Consider the following 14,981-nt stretch of genomic DNA (forward strand, 5'->3'; position numbering starts at 1 on the left):
CTCAATATTTGATATTTCTGTTGTTGAGGGATTCAAACTGCCACCTAGTACTTCTAGCCTTAGAAATGTGTTCTCATTTTATCTTTAAACCAATACTAAATATTGCTTATCTAACTGAAAAACATTTGTTTACCATTTCATTAAACCCCCTACAGCTGTAGGCTAATGTAATATGTCTGTGTCAGGACATTAATACCAAATGTGTGAGCAATATTTACATGAATACTTGTGGGAGGAAATCTAACCTTCCTTTTCACCTGCAATTGTTCTTCCTAGGGAATACAGTTTCTGATAGAAAATGATCTCCTGCAGAACACAGCAGAAGACATTGCACAATTCCTTTATAAAGGAGAAGGATTAAATAAAACAGTAATTGGAGATTACCTCGGTGAAAGGTAAGGTGAAACTACTGAAATTTTGGGTTTTGTTCTTGAGTTTACAAAGCATACTTACGGGTTTGGGTGGTTACCTTACCCTTCAAAGACTGCTTGAGAGAGCTATTCTGAGATGTATAAATACTACATGAAGAAGTAAAACTACTGCAATATTGTATAGTGCTTTTTTCTGTTAAGTTGGTTTACCTTTAAATTTAACTGCAGTGCCAAATTTAATACCATAAGCTTTTGGAATGTGTGAGAGTTGTATTGCAACAGTTCCAGTAACTCTTGATACTGTGCCCAGTCAAGGAGTGATTTACAATCACTAATAATTGGATAGTAGAGAAATTACTTATTAAAATGGATAGTTATGGGACAACAATTTTAAACAGCTTTTACTGTTGTCGTCTTCCATGCACCTGGATTTCCCATTAAGAAATAGAAGTCTCAAGAGGCAGCTGTACCACATCTTTATCAATCCTAGGACAATAAACATGCAACATGCATATTGATACATACTTCTACAAAACACAATCAAAATGCAGGTTATTTCCAGTGCTGTGTGACCCAGGAATTGATTTTGAAAAAGGCAGAAGAAAAAGCCAAGTGAAGAGTGGCTTGGAGCACATGTATCTGCATGCTGGCACATGTTCCAGTTCAGGTGCTAGTTACAGAGGTTTGAAAGCTGACTCATTTAGGATATACTCCTGTAGTGATATGTTCTGGCAGATCCCTTTCAGGCACTCATAATCTGTTTACATCATCAACATCTTACTTCGTGCTCAGCAATTTCCCCCTGACTTTAATAGGTTTAATGAAAGTTTTTACTGTGATATGTCTGTGTTGAAAATCTTCACTATGAGGTTTCTGTACAACATATGTAGAAGCTTCAATGCTTGTTATACAACAGGATGAAGTTGTTTCTATTGAATATTTCTGTATTAAAAAATCCCCATGTTAATGTCCATCCTTTCAAAGCTGTAACAAAGCAAGTATAAAGCAGTCTGTGTCCGTTTTGAGAGCTCTGTTTGACTGTGCCAAATAGTCTTCCTAAGCTGCTAGTTTTGCTTTTTTGACTACCTCAGGAGCAAGCTATTAAGTGATTTGTGGCATGCAAATGACAGTGCATATTATAGATGAGCTTTTGCTGAGTTGTCTACTATCTTGTACCAAGGCATTTGGAGTCTGAGGACATTTTATTTTACTTTGTTACTCCCTCTTGGGGGCCCATCATTCTAGCTAAATATAGCTGGGCATGAGACCAGGGTAGTCAACAAAAGGGAAATATTTGTACAATATCCTGCCATAAAGAGTTATATTTTAAATTATTGACTTTTATAGTGTTAAGTACTCAATAAACTGGGAAAAAAAAAAGTGAATGGTAAAATGGAGCAAGATAATACCTAAAAATGTACATGAAATGCAGGATAAATTATATTCTACAAAATATTTAAGGTTTCTTTCTATGTAGGTAAGTGGCTTCCTAGACCTTTCGTGGTATTTGACTTGTGTCTTTGAAGCTCTACCCAGCAGAAGTATGAAATACTCTAATTTTAGCTCTTCTGGATTTTAATGTATCAGACTAATATTTGTTCTGACTTACTGCAGCTTTACATACATATGAGCAAAAGCAATTATTTGGCTTGGAGTAACAAAGTACCCCTATTGAGTGCTCTCTTTTGTTATACTATTACACCACTTTATTTCACTGCACTGAAGGGCAGTCATGCAATTTAATTGTGCATTACTAAATTTCATGAGAACTGCTTTGTTTTGCTTGACAGAGCTGATGTGTTTTTTTTCTGTAAACAATATAGGGACATCTTGATGAATGGTTTGTTTTAAGGTGTTTGCTGGTGAGTGTTACAGGTTAGTCTGACCATGCAGTTAGTAATGTAACAGGTAATTCCTGGTGGATGCACACCTTTCTATTTTTGGGTGGAGGCTGATATGCAACATTCTGTCTTGGTGATGTATTTCAAGCACACCCTGAGGATTATAAGCCTTAACACTTCTGGCACATGAACTCAGTGTAGACCAAATTCTGTCTGCATCCAAAAAGTTTTGTGTTCATTAATGTTTAAAAGTTGGGTTTGCCTTTCAACACCTTTGTATCAAACAAAATCATAATTTGGCACATGGATTACATGGCAATACAAAAGGTGAGAAGAAGCCTGTTCAAAACCTATTCTGATTTAGTGAACTTTCATTGTAATGCTTTTTGGGAGTGAAGTAAGAACATAGTACATAGTAAGCAGCCCTTTAAAAAATGCTGTTCTTAGCTAAAAAATTCTTGCTAAAAGCAGTTCAAATGTACTAGCTCTTGCTCACCTACCAGCAAAAATGGGCCAAATACTATTATAAAATATTAAAATACCCCTCAAATGTGTAAACTAGTTCTGATGATTTGATTGGTATAATCATTTATTGCATTGCTTATTCTCAAAAGCAAAGCCAACAGACCTTTATAGTTCAGTTGTAATTGCCTGTTTCCAATTTTGTCTTCCATAGAGATGAATTTAATATTAAAGTTCTTCAGGCATTTGTTGAACTCCATGAGTTCGCTGATCTCAATCTTGTACAAGCTTTAAGGTGAGTAAATTCTTTCTTTTTTGACCTGAGGTTCGTTTATCAAATTGCACATTCTCATGAGTGACTGTTGATGTATTTGTTGGAAAACTGATCTACAGCTCAGCACCATTAGCTGCATTACTGTGCAAGTTAGCAGAGACAGCTCTGTTTAAGCCTTCCAATTGCTTCTGCGTGTGCTGCCTTTTGAAGGTGAAAACCTAATTATTTCAGAGAAATACAACTAAAACATAGCTGTAACTCTTTAGTGTGCCTGCCATATGTGGACATTTGAAGATCTATTTATATCTTAGCACAGAGACAGGTAAAAAACCAAACAACCCCTAACCTAAGCAAATAAGTGATTTTCTTTGGTGCCATCTTCTCTCTCCTTTCTTTCTGCCTCAACTTGTTCATCTGAGCAGGGAGGGGAAGAATCCAACTGACCATAATCAGTGATAATGTTCAGTTACAAAGAGGTAAACTTTGAATCAAGTAATTTTTTTTTTCTCCTTTCCTCAGAGTTTCCCACTTGTCATGTGAATGAAAGTGTGATATCTTAGTATGCTTTTTTCTCTTGCTGAGTGAACAGTTTGTGATTTCTCTGGGATGCCAGCATACAGTGACCTCGTGAAGTCCCTTCTAGTCTTGGTGGAAATCCATAATAAATCTAGCAAATTAAGTTGATTCAGACAGTTCTGCCAGTTTTACTGCCACAAGTGACTCCCTCCTGACACCAGATAAATTGAAATGTCTGTGTGATCTTTGTCTCTGGTGCAGTGCCTTGTGATGTGAAGTCAGAACAGCTTTGCTATGGTTGAGTAATGTGGGAGTGATAACTTGAGCTGCCTGAGGCTTGAGCTAAGGAAATCTTTTTTTCTGGCTGCTGAAGCTTGTCTGCGAGGCTTCATATTCCTATCTCTTTAACCCAATTTAACATTAGGTTTGACTTTATTCTTCCTTAGCAGCTGCTACTATTAAATGTTTGTATTTTGGTAGCTTACAAAATTGGTGATCTGGGTTGGAACCTTGCACAAGGTGAGTATAAGAATAGTATGTAGAGCTGGCAAACTAAAGATGGCCTGTGACACCTTAATATAAGGTCCTAAAATGAAAACTGATAAAGACAGGAATATTGGCACCCAGGGTACAGGGAATACTGAGAACTTGTTTTGCATGGCAGAGCATGTAACTTTGCTGGTTCAGGTCCTCTTTTAATTGAGAAAATTCTCGTGCTAAGAAAAGAATAAGTGATTAAATTCTTTGGAGCTTTTAGGCACCACAGCGTGCCAAAAGTAAATTTGTGAAGACTTCTGTCCTGTATGCATTCCAGTGTACCTGTATATAGAAAGAGTCAGTGATGAAAGTAGTCCAGCTCATGCTGATAAACAGGAGCACAGATCTCTTGCATGCATTGAAAATTACGGAGATGGTACCATGAGCCTTTCCTTTTGAGATGTAGGTATGATTCTTCCAGGGTGAACTTAAACTGGGCAGGCAGCACCTCTCTAAGCACTGGGGATTTTCTTGTTGTTGTTGCTATTCGTAAAACGTTTTGATGAGTTCAGGTAAAGGCGTTTAAGCGTTTTGTATTCTTTGCTTCTCTCCCCTACCAGACATATTTCATCTTACTGTGTCTTTTCACATCGTAAGAAAAGTCTAGCTGAGTGTTTATTGGTTTTAGTGGCCAGGAAACAGAGGGGGGATTGAAATAATTGTTTCCTCATAGCATTCTCATGGAAAAAATGGGATGCATACAGAAAATTGTTTACTAGTCTGGAAAAAAAGGGAGCATCTCAGAATATGACCTGCTGTATTATCTTGCCTGATAGCATGCAGTGTTGCTGGCTGAATTACTGGGCTAGCCATCTGTGCATGTTGCTTTTTAATAGCTCCTGACTTGTGTGTGGAAAGATTGAGAACATATCTCCAGGATATTTTATATAGATGTTGCTGACTTTGCTTCTGATTATTAGTAATACATGCTCAATATATGAATATTGGAATGAGTCTAACAATTATTCTTCCCTTCTGTAGGCAGTTTCTCTGGAGCTTCAGACTCCCAGGAGAGGCTCAAAAAATTGATCGTATGATGGAAGCTTTTGCTTCACGCTATTGCCTTTGTAACCCAGGAGTCTTCCAGTCTACAGGTTAGTCACAGGAAACAATAGGGGCTCTTACTTATACATACCCATTTTTGGATCATATTTTTAATTCTACAAAAGACAATTCCCAGTTTGGAAGTTCAGGATAAAATAATACGTGAAATGAGAAACCTGTATGCTAACTGTACAGGTTTGTGGCACAACACAAATATGCTTTCAACTCTTCTTTCAGATACATGCTACGTGCTTTCCTTTGCCATCATTATGTTAAACACCAGCCTGCACAACCACAATGTAAGAGATAAACCAACAGTAGAGAGATTTATTTCCATGAATCGTGGAATTAATGAAGGTGGAGACCTTCCAGAAGAATTATTACGGGTAAGTTAGATTGGGTGAGCCAAGACATTTTTTAATAGGAAACTTAGAAGCATGTGCCATATTTCTCAGGCAAATTTGTTGACGGAAAGTAAGAAAAACATATTCTAGCACGCATAATAACTGAGTTGCTGAAAGAAGCTTTTTATGATACAGCTTTTTTGAGCTAGCTCTCCCTGTATGCCCTGTATTGTTGAGGAGAGGAAATTCCAGAGAAAACACTTCCTATATCTCTCAGTCAGAGAAAGAAAGAAAAAGTAGAAAGTAAAAATCACTGCTTTGTTACTGCACCGCATTTCTCCCCATTTGTCTTGTGGAGCTCCCTGTTGTCCCTTGAGGTATCAGTAAAAATACTTACTCATCTGAGACAGCGTGATAGTCTAAACCATTTTCTGCAAACCCAGATTCATTGGCAGAACTTGTACTGAATGTGAACTGAAGCTGAAATCCTGGTTGCATTCTCTGTTAGACGTTTTATTAATAATGTCTTTTTCCTCCTTTTTTTTATTTTTCTAGAATTTATATGAAAGTATTAAGAATGAGCCATTTAAAATTCCAGAGGATGATGGAAATGATCTGACACATACATTTTTTAATCCAGATAGAGAAGGTTGGCTGCTGAAATTAGGTTAGTTCTAAAGGCAGTTTTGCTGGCCTGTGTTTGTTCATTGTTAGCATGTTTGCGCCTTCCGTGTCTCTGCTTTCTTGTGAAGGTAATAGAATTGATTTTGTAATTTGTGTTTTAAAATGTTTGAGCCAAAGTAAGTAACTCCTTTAGATCTGAAGGTTATCTTTTTTTTTTCTTTCTTTTTTTTTTTTTTTTTTTTTTTGCATATCCGAATTATCAGTCTTCAGGCTTGGGAGTTTTATTTCTGCTTAGCTGAGAAATAAAACCTCAGCGACAAAAAGGAAACGTCGTATGTTATTTACCATGTGCTGTGACTGATAAATAACAACTAAGCCTCCGTAAGGTCATTTCAGAAAACTGTGTGAGATTTCAACTCAGTTTTCTGCGTACCAAAAAAAAAAAAAAACAACAACAAAAGATTTTTCTCTTCAAAGAGTTATTTTTGTATGTCTTTATTTTTCCATATTATTTGTGAGTTTCTCTTGGTTTGGTTTTGGCTATGATTTTTTAATGAGTGGTTTAAATGTGCCTTCTTGTTTTCCTTATGGCCTATGACCTATCACCTTTCTGTTCTGTGACTGGCTGTCTCTGCTTATTCTGCATTAGGAGGTACGTATCTGATTGCTTTCCAGTCCCCTCTTCTTCAGTTGCTCATTCTTTTATTTTCTTCCTCCTTCTTCCTGTTTTGTTTTGGGTTTGTTTTCTGTTTTCTTTTGGTTTTGTTTTTTGTTTGTTTGTTTGTTTTTACAATCAAATTTATTGTAGCATTTTTCTTTTTCACTCAGTGTCACTAACAGTATCATCAATGGTACTCTGAAAGACTGGCATGTCAGTGTCTAGCTCACATGCAAATGTGTTTTGCAAAAGAAGAGTGTTTACATGTAAAGCAGAAAAATAAAGATGACTATTCAAGATACTTTCCTTGTTTATTGAACAACATAACCAGAGAGACAAAACATGTTGCTAATGAGAGAAAACAACATGTCTTATAATGAAGTTCCAGAGGGATTGTTACTTGTGTATTATATTAATTATTGAAAGATCAATTACATGTGAACTATGCATTTATAGGAACTGTTCTTTTTCCTGCTTTGTTTTCTTTGTAAATAATATATTTAGCTTACTTAATAGAATCTTAAGTGAGCACCAAATTCAGGGTTGTGGAAACACCTGGTTATGTCCTGGCACTGCAAGGTGATGTCCGTGTTTTACAGATCCTTTTAAAGTTAATAGGATTCAGTTTTTCACTTGGGTTTAGGGATATTTTTTTTTTATTCCCTGTATGCAGGAGACTGGAATTTTATTTTAGCAATTTGTTTTTCAGAGAAGTAGGTCTCCTGTATTTAAAACAGTGCATGTTCTATTAAATCCAAGTGGTAGCCACTTTACTGTATAACTGCTTGTTAAAGTAGAAGGAACTTTGCCCTTAGAGAATGGTGACTAAAGTCTGAAAAGGAATATGTGCTAGAGAGTGCACATAGGGGTGAGTGTGAACCTAGAGCCTGGTTTGGTCCCACTCTACTGATTGCACCTGGAAATCAGTAGTCATGCAAGTGCTGGAAGGAAATAGATGTGCAAAGGAAGCATTTGGAATTCATTCACATGCTCTCCGATGTCTTATTTTGACCTCTAAGCTACAGATGCTATAGAGCTCTTTGTCTTTCTGAATACAGAAAAGGAAAGCTCTTGCCTTTTTATGTGTGTTGGCCCAGCTGGCGCTATTTCAAAGATAACTTTGCAGCTTTTCTCCATGTTGTAGCATGAGATGATAGCTATCTCAATAGAAAAGGCTTTTAAGATGATGTAGATAAAATATACTTTCTGGAGAAGGGGTTGGGTATAAGTTGATGCTCTTCATATTCCTCTGTTGCCAGTGTGCTCCTGTATACTAACATACATACTGAGAGTACAAGCAAGAGTGTGTGTGTAGAGGAGTGACAGTATGGAATCACAGAATGCACTGGGTTGGAAGGGATCTCTAAAGGTCATCTAGTCCAGTAAGCAGGGACATCTTTAATGAGATAAGTTGCTCAGAGTCCCATCAAGCCTGACCTTGAATGTCTCCAGGGACAGGGCCTCCACCACCTCCCTGGGCTACTTGTTCCAGTGTTCCACCACCCTCACAGTAAAGAACCTCTTCCTAATGTTCAATCTAAATCTCCCCTTCTCTAGTTCAAAACCATTGCCACTTGTCCTATTCCTACAAGCCCTTGTCAACAGTCCTTCCCTAGCTTTCTTGTAGGCCCCCTTCAGGTACTATAAGGCTGCCATCTCTTCTGCAAGCTGAACAATCCCAACTCTCCCAGCTTGTCTTCATAGGAGAGGTGCTCCAGCCCTCAGATCGTTTTTGTGGGTCTCCTTTGGACCCTCTCCACCAGGTCCATGTCCTTCTCATGTTGAAAGCTCCAAAACTGGACACAGTACTCTTGGTGAGGTCACACTAGAGCAGAGGAAAGTGGCAGAATCACTTCTCTCAACCTGCTGGCCATGCTTCCTTTGCTGCAGCCCAGGATGCAATTGGTCTTCTGGACCACTAGCCTCTGGATACAACCATCCAGCCAATTCCTCATCCACCCATCAAAGCACCCCTTGTGAAGAAACTGTCAATGAAAAAACATACAAGAGAACTAATAAAAAATAGAGGAAGAAAGACATTGAAGGAAAAAGGTGACTGAAAGTCAGTAAGAGCTGCCAGGTCCTTCTGCACAACCCATCTCTGGCCCTGGCACAAAGTCAGTAAAACCAACTTTTCACTGGGTATGATGCAGATGAGAGTGCACAGCAATCCCAGCAGAAGAGCCCTGTGTGCAGCGGAAGGGTGTTCCATGGAGCACTCCCACAGCCTGATGTCACTTGGATGAAGAAATAAAACATGTCCAGAAGCCTCCAGTGAATCAGCCTGGAAACGCCTGAAGCTGGGCTTCTGTGAGGGACTGCAGGGCTTTCAACAGGCACAGGCTGGTACAGACAAACACGTTGTGGCAGTTTAGATTCATTGACCAGAAATAAACCTGGACATCTTTTTTGGTGTCTTTCTGTCTTTCTTCTCCCTTGAGTTTCCTATTTGCTAGGAGACTTTACCAGTGTTTTGAGAGTGCTGTCTCAGCCAACATGGTTTGCATTTTTACAATCCTCTCTGTTGGGAAACAGTTCTTGTGAAATGGGTAGGGCTTCCTCCAGATCTGGACGATACTGGTTTTGAAAGCTTCGATGTTGTTGAAATGCTAAGAAGACTTTTCCTGCATGAGAGTTAAGTGCTCGCTTCTGATAACATTAAAAGTTGAAATAAAAAATTTTATGTAAAACTGCAAATATGACTAAGACAACTTGCAGACCCTGAGGGCATCAGGTCAGTAGTTTGTATCTGATATTTCTTACAGTCATCTCTTCTCAGTTAGCTGCTTATGCCCCACTTTAGTATTTCAGCTCAGCCTATTGCTTATCCTCTGGGCAGGAGATGGGTATCCTGAAACTTTGATATGTTGTAAAATGCATCTGTCCTAAAGCCCACTCTAGCTCTTTTGCCTGGCATTGGGTTTCAGAAGCTGGGATGGTACAACATGCTTTTGGAGAGTTTGCTGCTCCGAATTGTTCAGAGGTGACTTTGCGTTAATTCTGAGTGCCAAACTTGGCAACCGGACAGCACTTCTGGTTTTATCTCTCTAGTTTCAGCTGGTACCTTTATGTAGACATCTTTATCTTTGGTAAACCTAAATTATCACTCAGTTCTAGGTCATTTGAAGCCATAATGAAAATCCATCATTACCCCATAATGAAAATGAATGCTACAAGTGAAAAACTGAAAGCTGCTGAGTGGTAATGAATCTTCGCTTAGAGCAGCCTGAGACATTACAAGCTTTTAGATTTTTCTGCTTCATAATTGTTAGTGATGTTGGTACCGTGATGTTTTCTGCCATCCACTTGAAGGTATTTTGACATTGCTGCTTGTGCTGTCTGTCCATGTTACAGTCGCTTTGCCCAGGGAGGTATTTCTTGGCCTAAAAGAGCGTCTCTTGGCAAATAGCTTAGTTTGAGTAATATTTTCTTGTAGTTAGAGGGAAACCATGACGTTTCCTCTCCAGTATGGTGAAATACTGATTCAAGCCACAGACATGATCATATTAGTTTTCTTCTTGCCAGTCAGGCTGTTACTGAGGCTTGGAGATTGTCCAAAAGCTTTGTACCCAGGCCTATCCCACAGGTGGCACTTTTTACAGCACATCTGTCCGTGAGAGGATGATGTTTCTCTTCCCTAACCTGGGATGAGAGAAGAGCAGTGGTTGATCAGGAAACTGGTGGCTTCCTGTACCTGTCTGTGTTTTATGATAACTGAAGCTCTTGAGGCTGTAGTGGTTAGTGTTGTGGTCGAGGGAAGCTTGTTCAAAGAAACTGAAACTTCAATCCAGTCATCTGTATAACTGCAATTCCTGAGTCTGCTCTGCTGGGTGGTGAACTGAGCAAAAATCACTGCATTCTTGATGTCTGCATCTCTCTCTGCTCTAAAACTATACAGAAATGTGCTGAAGATGTGGGTAGAATTTTCTAACTTCAGTTACATTCCTGCCTTCAGTCTTAAGGCTTTTTCTTTATATTGAAACTGGTGTTTCCCAAGTCATTGCCAGTTGGTTTTCCCTTCAGTACAAGGTGGTTTATTTTACGTTGTTGGCTACTTCTTTGTGCTTTGCCCAGAATTGAAAGAAAGAAATAATCCTATGTTTGGTGACATAGGTGAAGAGGGTTTCTGTTCCTCTTCCTCTACATTTTGCCTTGTTGTGGCCTTTTCTTGTAGTTTCCTTAGATTTCCACCTACAAGGTATTGTGCTGCTTTATTTTGTTGTTCGTGAAATCTTTGCATTGTAATCAGCTAGATCTTTCAGAAGTACATCACTTGCATTTCTCCATTACTGTAAATGGTTATGGATTCATACTTTAATTTTCTTGATCCTCTTCTGCTAACTGAATTTCTTCCAGTTTTAATCTTTGAAAGGCTGGGAGCTGGAATGATACAAAGTATGGTACTAACCCCTTTGTTGTTGTTTTGTGAGCCTACAGCAATTTTGGTGGAGGAAAAGAATGTTCTGTTATGATGAGTTCTTACCCATTAATCTTGCATGCAGTGTTTACTTGCCACAAAGCCTTATCAACCAGCTTCTTGGGTCTTAGCCCACTGTAAAAGCATATCAAATGCATGTTAGACAGTGACCCCTGGAAACTTGATGAGTCCAGATAAGAACGCCTTTCAAAGCCTTATTAGAGTTTGTGCTGTTGTCAGCTGTGATTAAGTAATGGGGTGGGGAGACAGAGAGAGAGACTTAACTGCTAGAATAGTTGCCCATCTTGCCAAAAAAATACAGCCTTGTTGCCTTTCTTTTTCTGGAAGAGAAGAGTAACTCATGTCTTGGTGGAGCAGGAGCTGAGAGTCTATTTCTGTGGCTCACATGAGTGGTATAATGTGGTGAGCTACTGGCTGTGTTAGGGAGAAGGGAGCAGTAATAGAAATGTTATCAGAAAAACTGTCTTCTTTCTGGCTTCAGCAACAGTGTTGTCCTGGAACTGGGAAGTGTTTCCTAACAAAAGCTTCATCAAAACTGCAGCTTGATGCCAGGTCTCTGTTTTGAGAAATCTGGCTTTCTAAAGAGGATGTCAGAAAAAACTTTAGCAAACTCAACTGCCTTTACTAATTGGCACTTCATATTATTGTAGGTGGTGGGTGTTTTAAGTCTATTCTCCCTAAATCATAAGCAGGCCTTCTTTTAACTCTATATAGTTATTGCCTGATGATTTTTAATTGTGTTTTGACATGATATCACATTTGAAGAAGCACCTTTATTTCCTTCAAGCTGCCTCTCTGATAGTAACCTCTTTGCCTATTTATTTCATCCTCTATCCTGCTGAATTGTTTTTCTACTAGAATTCAGCAACCCATGACATTTGATGCTAGCTGATGTTACCAGTTAGCCTGAAAAATGTGGTGATGTTTTTGTGCTGTTAAAATGTAAATGATGTTAACCTTAGAAAGCAGAATGTGACCCTAAAGTCACAGCAATCAGCATGAGGTTTTAAGAAAAAATGTCATGTTATGGGGATAGCAAAGACTGCCCTGACAGTCATCCTGACTTGCTGATGCTTATTCATTGATCTGGAAGTGAGTCATGCTGAAGTTAGTCAGCTTTACATTCCTAGCCCAAACACTTCCTGATACTTGAACCATCTCTCAGTCAAGGTGATGGGAATTTTTCTAATGACTTATGTGCCAGTTTGAATGTTTCCGCAATGCTTTAAGGATCTGTCGCAGTGGTTACACTAAAATGCCACCAGTTCTTCCCTCACTGTCTCCAGTTCACTCAACCATTCATTGTGTCATGGCTTCTGCATCTTGCACTATTTTGCCTTCTCTTATTTCACCACACCTGCTTGCAAATTAAAGTTTTCTTAAGATACATGTATGTGTGTAATGGGAAAAAAGTTTACTGAGTACCTTCAACATCACAGTGTGTTAGCACTGGGTTACTGTGTAGGTCATGGAACCAAGCAAAAGGAAGATACAACATACTTGGTCTGCAATGCAAACACGTAGTAGGCTGGTATGGAGAAATTTCATGACACTGCTAGAATTGTTCATGAATGTCATTTGGATTTCTGTGTTAAACAAAACCCCAGATATCTCAAGCAGAACTAAAAGATTAAAAAAAGTAGGCTCGGGTCTTACATTTAGTTGTATTACCTGGATGAAATTGGGCATCTTGTGTGTTATCAGTACTGCTTCAAGAGGAAGATGAACTGTTTTGAAATGTTTGGCTAATGAAGTTAAATCACTGCTGAATGGATGATGCACAGGTGGTGACAGAATCCTGAAATCAGATAACTATGGTGGAACTAAGCCTGTATATTAATACCAAGTGAATGGTTTAAGTACAGTTTCCCTTTCCTGGAAAATTAGTTTTTGAAATCATGAGACTGTGGAATGATAGATGGGTTCTGAAGTAGCCAAGAGCAGAAAACCAGCTGAAAGGGCTGAGACCATAATGTATGTTCCTAAGAGGAACTGCTCCCTACAGCATGACATGAGCAGGTGTAAGCAAACTCTGTGGTTGCTGTTGTCTAAACTGTTAATGCAGGAAAAATTGGCATTTTGGGAGCAGTAGCTGTTTCTTATGGCAGGTGTACTCAATGATGTATTAATCCATGAAGGGAACATACTTTAAAAATACTAAATGGTGGGAAGCAACCTGGTCCATTTTAGCATATGATTTACTCCTTGCTGATGACACGTCCTATTTGTTCTGCTAATAATGTTCAGAAGCATCTTACGCACTTGATGTGAAATCTGAAAGCAGAGAGGGATTCTTAATCACATGTATGCTCACAAGTGGAGTGAAAGGAAGGTGATAAAATGCCCTTGATTTTGTATTTTGCCCTTGACCCTTTTCTTGTACAAGACAGGCTGTGGGGAAGGTGGGACCTGTCGCTGCAACCCATTTACGAATTTTGCTGGTGGTTGCTCCCTTTGTCTTAGCAAGACTGCATTTCTCAGGGCTATACTCTATTTGTATTTTTGATGCAATAAATAGGTGTGATGGACTGGACAGGGGGAGCAGGTCTGACAGCTAAAACACTGCATTTATCCTCTGTAAGAGAGGAGACGTGCAGCTTCAGAGAATTTGTGGTTGGTCAGCGACACCATAGTTAATGCTGCCTCAGGAGTCTGATCTTAGTACAAGAGTTGCAGTAACATGTTCCTTTACCCTCAGCTCATCTGTGCCTGATCCATTTGCAATTAAACAATTAAGCCACATTTTGAAAAGCAAGCAAAACTGAGTTACTTTCTTATCCATTGTTGAAGCCTTGACAGCAATACACATTTAATTCAGCCATGCCTTTTGATTGTAGGGGGAAGAGTAAAAACATGGAAACGGAGATGGTTTATTCTAACCGATAATTGCCTGTATTACTTTGAATACACAACAGTGAGTATATGTTACAGTGAACTTTGTTTGTAATCAAGATGTTTAAGTGGCTAACAACATGGCATTTCCTAATTTTTTAGGACAAAGAACCTAGAGGAATTATTCCGTTAGAAAATCTTAGCATAAGAGAAGTTGAAGATCCCAGGAAACCAGTAAGATATTTTCAGAATACATTTTTTAAAAATGAAGATAAATAAACCATGTATAACTTAGATGTAGTGTTAAATTAAGATGTTTGTCAGTTTGGGTTTGTATTTTCAAGTTTTTTTGTTTCTACCCTTCAGAACTGCTTTGAACTCTATAACCCCAGCCACAAAGGTCAAGTAATTAAAGCGTGTAAAACTGAAGCTGATGGTAGAGTGGTGGAAGGCAACCACGTAGTGTATAGAATATCTGCTCCCACCCCAGAGGAAAAGGAAGAATGGATTAAATCCATCAAGTGAGTTTGAAGTCTTCAATGTCTTTCAGAACTTAAATGTAAGCTTTTCTTGGAGTAAGATACTCAGAAAATTTGTATTTTAACTTGACTGAAGAATTCCGATATGGCAAAGTCCTGTAGGATTAATGACAAGCTACATGATGTTGACAGATCAAGATCAAATCTCCTATTATTGCCTGGTCCTGAGGAAACAGTGCTTCTAACTGAGATGAGGAAAATGTGGATTTTTTCTTTTTTTAGTATTTTCTATTTTCAAAGCAAATATAAAGCTATGTCTGAGTCATCTCTAACTCTTGTTTCATTAGATTCTTACTTCACCTAATGATTAACTTCAGTGACATATTTTAAGAATATTTACAGTGCAGCCTTAAGGTTTCACAGTTTTGCTTTAAAGTTTCATAAAGCAGACCCACACTTAAAGAAATGAAGAACAATCAAGGTGAAGATAGGAACTCTTCTTAGCAAATCTCAGCTGAATAACATCTTTCTCTAAAGAAGTATCAGTGATGCCTAGAAATC

General features: G+C 38.5%; 1 protein-coding gene across 1 annotated transcript in view; it reads left to right on the plus strand.

Moving 5' to 3' along the window:
- Positions 1–14,981, plus strand: part of CYTH3 (cytohesin 3) — a 45,615-nt gene that overhangs the window by 30,340 nt on the left and 294 nt on the right. The window contains exons 5-12 of the mRNA XM_054391323.1: positions 277–395; positions 2,889–2,969; positions 4,983–5,095; positions 5,283–5,431; positions 5,945–6,056; positions 13,947–14,023; positions 14,104–14,175; positions 14,308–14,462. Of these exons, the coding sequence (XP_054247298.1) occupies positions 277–395; positions 2,889–2,969; positions 4,983–5,095; positions 5,283–5,431; positions 5,945–6,056; positions 13,947–14,023; positions 14,104–14,175; positions 14,308–14,462 (878 nt within the window). The remainder of the gene's footprint in view (positions 1–276; positions 396–2,888; positions 2,970–4,982; positions 5,096–5,282; positions 5,432–5,944; positions 6,057–13,946; positions 14,024–14,103; positions 14,176–14,307; positions 14,463–14,981) is intronic.

The sequence above is a fragment of the Indicator indicator genome, chromosome 22 (genome assembly GCF_027791375.1).
Source record: "Indicator indicator isolate 239-I01 chromosome 22, UM_Iind_1.1, whole genome shotgun sequence".
NCBI classification, from domain to species: domain Eukaryota; kingdom Metazoa; phylum Chordata; class Aves; order Piciformes; family Indicatoridae; genus Indicator; species Indicator indicator.